This window comes from Lichenostomus cassidix, chromosome 17, assembly GCF_008360975.1.
Source record: "Lichenostomus cassidix isolate B80296 chromosome 17, HeHo_3.0, whole genome shotgun sequence".
Lineage (NCBI taxonomy): Eukaryota > Metazoa > Chordata > Aves > Passeriformes > Meliphagidae > Lichenostomus > Lichenostomus cassidix.
In genome coordinates, this window is record NC_139497.1 from 10150503 (window position 1) to 10158222 (window position 7720).

At 61.3% G+C, this 7720-nt stretch overlaps 1 protein-coding gene across 1 annotated transcript; it reads left to right on the forward strand.

Moving 5' to 3' along the window:
* The first annotated feature begins 314 nt into the window (after nt 1-314).
* On the forward strand, nt 315-3034 carry RNF208 (ring finger protein 208). The gene has a single exon (XM_085076501.1). It carries the CDS (start codon nt 761-763, stop codon nt 1556-1558), a length of 798 nt encoding a protein of 265 aa, XP_084932627.1. The 5' UTR covers nt 315-760; the 3' UTR covers nt 1559-3034.
* The last annotated feature ends 4686 nt before the right edge of the window (nt 3035-7720 follow it).

Sequence of the window (7720 nt, forward strand, 5' to 3'; positions counted from 1 at the left end):
CGCTGGCAGCCACTAGATCCCTGAAGAGCCTTGGATCCAACTCCCTCTCGCTTTTCATTTCCAGCAAGCACGAAGCTGAGCTGGGGACAGAGGTACCAAGGACCGAGGGTACAAGGTGTGTGGTGGCCTGGCTGCAGCCAAGGTGAGCTGCCCTCCGGCACGGGATGTGCCCTGAGCCCCTGCCCTGTGGGAGCTGCCGGTGATGGCAAGTGGGAGAGCCGGGAAGTCAGAGCAAAGGAATTTGCAAACACATTCTTCAGCGCCACGAGGATCTCACTGCATGTAAACAGGAATAGAGGCCGGGCTGGGGCGAAGTGAGAGCTGCCTCCAGTTCTGCGAGACCCTCCCTGGACTCACCTGCCCTGGGCAGTACCCAGTGCCACCATCCCCAAATTACTATTCCCGACTGCAGCTGATCCGGTGTGGGAAGTGACAGCGAAGGCGAAGAGCAGGACTGCTGAGTGACTGCCAATGTCACGTTAACATCCCAGCGAGGCTGCAGGGAGCCAGCGCTTTGATCACCCGCCCAAGAGCATCTTGAAGGCAGCCAGGATGCCACTGTGAGCCCTGCCGTTTCCTGCCTGCCCCAGCCTCGCACCTGGCACCCTCGGGGCTGGCTGCAGAAGAGGGACGAGGGGCCCGCTGGCGCTGCCCCGTTTCCCCAGGATGCTCTCCCGCACTAGTGGCTGCTGCCTGTGCTCCTGCTCCGCAGCCAGACCGAGATTGAAAGCTCAGCAGGCTGCCAGCATGTTTTAGCCTCATGCAGGCGTCCCTCGGAGACCCCAGAGCAGTGGACAGTAATGTGAAAACGATACTCATGTCGTGTCTGAAAGGGCAACAGGTCATCATTAAAATGGAGGCGATGAAAATCATCCACCCGGAGAAGTTCTCGGAGCTGCAGGCGTCGCAGCCGCGCTACGCGCCAGCCCCGCGCCGCGAGCCGCCCCTCGTGGCCAAGCGCGCGTGGCCCTCCGAGTCCGAGATCATCGTCAACCAGGCGTGCGGGGACATCCCCGCCTTGGATGCCACCCCCGGGCCCCTGCCGCTGCCCCGGACTCCCCCCCTGCCGCGGCGCGAGCGCGGCTACCAGGGTCAGCGCAAGGGCAGCTCCGAGGTCTGCTACCACCGGCAGCCGCCGTCGGACGAGGTGATCGTCAACCAGTACGTGCTGCACCCCTCGACGCCCTGCGAGCCCCTGGAGTGCCCCACCTGCGGCCACATGTACAACTTCACCAACAAGCGGCCCCGCATCCTCTCCTGCCTGCACTCGGTGTGCGAGGAGTGCCTGCAGATCCTCTACGAGTCCTGCCCCAAATACAAGTTCATCTCCTGCCCCACCTGCAAGCGGGAGACCGTCCTCTTCACCGACTACGGGCTGGCGGCGCTGGCCGTCAACACCAGTATCCTGAACAGACTGCCGGCCGAGGCCCTGGCTGCCAATCCCGTCCAGTGGAGCAGCGACACCGACCGCAGCTGCTACCAGACCTTCCGCCAGTACTGCGGGGCCGCCTGCACCTGCCACATCCGGAACCCGCTGTCCTCCTGCACCATCATGTGAGCCCCGCGCCCCGCCCGCACCTCCGGCAGCGGGGGTGGAGGGCGGGACAGCGCTGCGAAGCACCACGGCCAGTCCCCTGTCCCCTCTCTGCCGGTGGCACAGCCAGGGAATGCTCTGATACTCAGCACGGCCAAGGATGTGGGACTGGTGTCCTTCCCAGCATTCGCGGGGGGCAGTGGGGGTGCTGGGACCTGGCAGCAACCCCCTGCACAGCGGGGGCGCCCGGGGAGAGGGACGCTGGGAAGGGGAGCACATCTACCAGCGCATCCAGAGTCTCCAACTTCCTCAGCCCTGCGGCAGATGCTTCCGTGGTGCATCGAGCATCTCACCGTGCTCCTTGGCCGGGTGCCTCTCCCTGCTCTCTCCCTGGCTCTCCCGAGAGTGGATGCTGGGTCCCGGCCTGAGTGACACCCTCCCCATTGCCCCACGGCCGGCAGCAGCAGCACACTGAGCCCTGGAGGTGTACGGTGCCACGCTGGGCCACCCTCCCAGCACAGGAAGCGAGGACAGGTCCCCAGCTACCCCCCCCCCCCCATCTCTGTAAGTTATTTGCCAAAGCTTTCATCTCAGTGGCCACGCTGCCATGCGCCCGAGTCTCAGTAGCCACACCAAGCTGCCGCACCGGCCCCTCGGATGCCAGCAGACATGCGGCCCGTGTCCTCCGCAGGCCGTTGAGGAAAGCTCCACTTTGTCCTCGTTTTGGAGGATTCTTGTTTTTCCCCCATCCATCCCCAGCCGCCCCATCCCAGGCCACTACGTGTTCACAAAGGCATTGAGCTGTGTCCATTCTCTGCCCCTCCACCCGGGACCCACACTGATGCCCCATGGGATGGCTCGGGGGGTGGCACGGGGTCCAGAACCCCAAATTGCTGGCTCCAGCAAGGGGATTTGACAGGGCAAGGGTACCGAGGTCTGGCTCCTGTCCACAGTCCCTTCCCCAGAGCAGCACCTCTGCTGTGACCCCTGTGCGGAGGGGCTGGCAGGGCAGCAGCCCCCTGTGCACAGTCTTGCTTTCTCCAGAGCACCTGGAGGGGTAAGTTTGCTGCCAAAAAAGCAAAAAAAAAAAAAAAAAAGCCATAATTTGCGGGTGCTCCCATGGGGCTGAGCACCACAACCTGGCATGGCCACCGCACCAGGGGCACATGCTGCCCAGTCCCAGGGCACTGGGGCTGGGTGAGCCTGAGGGGTCCCAGAACCCTGCATCTTGGAAGAAACAGCAGCCCCTGGCACTGGCCAAAGCCCAGAATCCATCCAGGAAGAGGGGCCAGTCCGTGCCCCATCCCGTCCCGAGGGAGCGGGCGATGCCCCTGGCACAGCCCCAGGACCGTTGTTCCCCCGGTGGAGAATGGGGTCGGTACCGTCTCTGTGTTGCTCTGCCAATGCCTCCCGTTGCTGGTTGTGACCATGATCATGTTTTATACCCAGCCTTGTTCTAACCCCCATCAGTCTCCCCAATAAAGATTATATTGGAACGAAGAGTGAGCTGGAGTCTGGGGGTGCATCACTGTGGGCCAGAGTGGGGTGACACACTGGGATGTTGTGCCCTGGCCCTGCTCCATTGCTGGGGCAGGCTGGGGGGAGATACCCAGGTTAGGGCTTTCCCCTGGGCTGACACCTTCTCCTCTGACCTGGCTTTTGGCTCTGATGCAGTTGTGTCCCCTCCCTGCCCAGTCCCTGGCCCCACTGCACCTGGCTGGGCACCTTGAGGGACCCTGCCCACCTTGGCAAGTGGTCCCTAGCCACATCAAGAGCTCTCAAACACCTGCTGGATGTCCCCTTTCTCCCCGAGTGATGTGGGACACTGTGGGGAGGGTGTGCCATCAGACCCGGGTGGCACCTGCTCTCGAAGGGAGCTGGGCAGGGACATGGGCAGTGCTGGGCTCCCCTTGACCCGCTCTGGTGAGGCAGCTGCACAATGGGCTCCTCTCTGCACCATCCCCACAGCACACAAACCCTGCCCTGGGGCTGGTGGGCACCCGGCAGCACCAGCAAATGGCACACACTGCCTGCACCCAGCGGACCCCGGGGTCACTGGGATGGCAGCTCTCCAGCTGGGAGAGACAGGAATCTGCAGCAGAAGCAGCTGGGACGTTGATCCCAGGACAGCGCAGCTCCCCAGGGTGAGCGGTACACACTGGCTGGTGTGGGCACAGGCTGGTGTGGGCATGAGCTGTACCAGCCCCCGAATTTCCCTTCTCCAGGAGCAGCAACTGTCTCTGCCCTCTGCCATGGGCCATGGTGGAACATCTGCTTCCAAAGCACCAGCACATCCAGGAGGGTGCAAGGGTGGCTGCAGACCCCTTGTCCTTGCATGTTGGTTCCCATCCCAAGGGGGCTTCTATGCCTGGAAAACAAAACCACCTCCCTGTCCATGGGTGCTGAGTTACCACAGCAGTGATGCAGCTTGTGCCACCCCTGTCCCCAATCACACTGCAGCCATGTCCTCTCTCCCCATCCTTACCAACAGCCCCACCCTGCACCCAAATTCCCACCATCCTTCTTGCAGCCCTGGCACAGTGTGGGGATCTCCTGGTGGTCACAGCAACCCCACACTGAGGCCAGCGATGTGGCTGCTTGAGGGAGTTGGGGCAGCCCTACATCCAGGATGTGCATCTCCATCACCCCAGAGGCTCATGCCAAATCCAGGATAAATAATTCCGACACTGCAAATACTCATATCAAATCCAGGTCAAGCATCTCTGGCCCCAAAAACACCGAAGCAGTGGGTCATCCAGGAAAGAGGTGGCAGCAACTTTGCCCTCAGGAATTTACCCTTTTTATTACATAAGGACTGAGGGTACAACGTGTTCTCCCCCATCCTCATGGCACCTCTTGGGCACAGAGTAAATTTAAAACTGCTAATTTGATTTTGAGTTGCAATTAAGGAAGAAATAGGGCCTTTCAGGAGCAAGTGCTGGGCGAGAGCCCATTTCTCCTGCCCTATTAACCTCGAATAAGCACTTGCTGGAAGAGGGGCCAGGTTTGCTGCAAAGGACAGGGACATGGGGTGGTGCCAGCCCTTGTGTCACAGATGCAGGTGAATGAAAAGTCTTTCACATCCCCTGAAATGCTCCCATGGCTATTGTATGCTTTGTACCTCCATGCTGAGTTTTTAAAGATATCAAAGTCCCACCAGCTGGTTAAGCACGGCCAGGACATTGCTGCAGGGGCATGTTTGTCCACATGTGAGCAGAGATGCTCCCAGATGTTCCCAGGTGAGCTTGTTATAACATATCCTCATTGTTGTAACATCTGTCCCAGGCTGGGATTAAGCTCTGGGCTCTCCCAGTGTCCAGTCTGGCCCATGATGGGAGAGACTTGGGGAGTTAAATTGCTTTTGGGGATGATCCTTTTCCCAAATGTCCTCATTTTAGGTGGGAAGGGCTAGGATCTGGCTTGGACTCAGCCTTTGGTGTGGGTTCAAGGCGGGTTGTTTCCCAATCATTCTCCCCAAAATTCAAGAAGCAGTTGGACAAAGTTCTCGGGCACAGGGTGGCATTGTTGGGGTGTCTGTACAGGGCCAGGCGTCGGACTCGATGATCCTGATGGGTTCTTTCCAACACAGCACATCCTGTGATTCCGTGAAAAGCAGCTCCTGCAGCCCGGCTGGTGCCCGGGGCTCAGGGCTGGGGCTGCTCTGCTCCTGCAGGGGATGGTGGCAGCCTTGGCAGTGCCAAGGCCGGTGCCCATGCCAGTGGCCCCACCGCCCCCATCCTGCCCCAGAGGTGGCACAACAGGACCAGCTCCCCACGGATGCAAACGGTGGGAGGACTCGGCCCGGTGCAGGGCGAGGCTGTGCTGGGCGATGCGGTAGCGCCGTGCCCGGCTGGAAGGAGGTGGCTGAGCACCAGGACTGTGCCCTCCTTGGGGTCACGCAGCCCCAAACCTCGCCCCGGGGAGGCCACGCCCCCCAAACGGCCGTTTCAGCGGAGAGGAAGCTGCTTGCGACGTGCCAGCACCCGCTTTCACAACGGCGCAAGCCCGCGGTGACAGGATAATGGGAGGTGGCACGGAGCCCGAGAGGCTGTGACAGTTCCCCAGGGCAGCGCTGGCCCCACGGCTGGGGAGGGACTGATGAGCTCGGGAGCTTTCTTGGGGTCAAATTCGGGAGAATCAGGGCAGGCACCGGCTCCTGCTCACTGGCCAGCTCCATGTTCAAGGCTGGGTTCTAGCACAGGAGTTGCCCCAGTGCCTCACCGTGCTGGCCCCATGGCTGCTGGCCCTCTGGCCACGCTCCCAACGGGCACGGGGTGAGGACATGTCCCCAGTGTGGGGGGCTGAGTGGAGAAGGGGAGGTGCTGCTGCTGGTTGTGGTGCATTTAGGATTGGGGATGCCTCTGGCCAGAGCAGGACCCAGGTGGGACAGGTGGGGCTGCAGTGGGACAAGCCCGGAGAGAATGGGCAGGTCCCTGCAGGGATGGGGACAGCCAAGTCACCGGTCTGAGGACACCACATCACCCTGGTGCCAGCAGCTGGGGCATGCGATGAAGCGTTTGGGGTGCAATGGGGTGTCAGGAAGTGGGGACAGGGAGGGCTGCAAGTGGGGAAGCTGGATGGATTTGGAAGGCTGTGCTGGAGCTTTGCACACAGCAGGAGCTCTGCTCACCACTGTCTCAGAGTGCTAAATATAACCCAGCCTTGAGAGTGGACATTGCAGTATAGCTCTGCATCGCCCACAGGGTCCATCCCACACCACAGCCCTCAGGGACTCCCTCCCCAGGTGATCTTCAGCTTTCAGCACCCAGAGCCGGTGTGGGGAGCATGGGAGTGCCAGGGCGTGCCTCGTGCTCCGTGTGTCCCGATGGGGACAGCTCTGGCCCGGTTCGCCCAAACACCCCCATGCAGTGTAGGCAGGGACACGAGCAGACTCTCACACTGAGACAGGGTCCCCCGGGTGTCTGAGCCCCTCCTCCCCGCAGGCTCCATGGAGCCAATAATGCCCTAGCCAGGGCTGAATTGGCACTTCTCCTGATGGAGCTGCTCCACTTGGTATAAATAAATATTCCTTGGTGCCACTGGGGCTGGGGGGACCCACCTGCTTCTGCCTGCTGACCTGACCTGTTTTGGGGTGCCCTGTCTCCTATCCTGTGCCTCAGCACTTTGCCAGAGCAGCCCATGGTAGTGTGAGTGTCGAGTGACACCGGTGCCCTGGCAAAGCCCACAGCCCCAATCTCTGCCCTCGTGGGCAGAAAGACGTGGCTTTCCTGGGGGGCTGTGTGGGCACAGCAGTGCTCACTCACTGTCCACCCACCCGGCTTCCTGGGCAGGAGGAAGGGGAAGGGGGTGGGGGGCTGGCACCCTGTGGTCTGTCCCCCACAGCCACACCCCTGGGGAGGTGCCCATGGAGTGTTTCCGGGGCAGAAGGGCAAAGCTAGGACATGGGGATGGTTGCACAAGCCCAGCACTGCCAGGCAGGAGGACAGGGCATGGCAGTGTTACCAACCCCTCAGCAGCGCTGGGCTGTGGGGGACAGAGAGGGATGACAGCACAGGGGGAGGATTTGGCATGGGCTCAGCACAGAGCCTTGGCAGGACACCCAGAGTTGACCAGCAGTGACAAACACACTGCTGTACATCCCAGGCTGTGGAAGGTGGGTGTCAGCACACCCCAAATGGAACCCTAGAAGGACCTTGAGGGTCTGACAACTCCCTGCCACCCACCACCAACCCAAAGGCGGTTGAAAGCCTGGAAGGATCCCTATCCCTGTCTTCTTGGCATACAGGTATGCCCAAGGAGTGTTGAGGAACTAGGGTGCAGAGCAGGCACGGTGGCCAGCACCACCTGGCTGGCACACACGCCCCACACAAGGCCAGAGCTCAGATCAGAGGCAGAGCTCAGATCCTGCTCACCCCTGGGACGCTTCTGCTCCTGTAGCTATGGGCAAGTCCCACGTGGACACAGCTCCAGTGCCACTCACCACAGGCTCCTCCACCCGTGTGTGGCAGGGACAGAGCCATGTTTGCTCACTTATCTCTTCAAAGCGCACAGCCTGAGCACAGGCTGGCACGGCTCAGCAGGGCTGGGAGATACCATGGTGGAGCACGCACCCCACGCAGGGTGGATGGGGACAACTGGCAGTGCCCACCCCCTCCTTTTGTCACCACTGGGCCCCAAGGGGACATACTCAGCCTGGACCAAGCACTGAACTCAGCTGGACACGGC

Excerpts from the sequence above, each read along its gene's own strand:
- RNF208 (XM_085076501.1), top strand. The coding sequence starts at position 761 with ATGCAGGCGTCCCTCGGAGACCCCAGAGCAGTGGACAGTAATGTGAAA.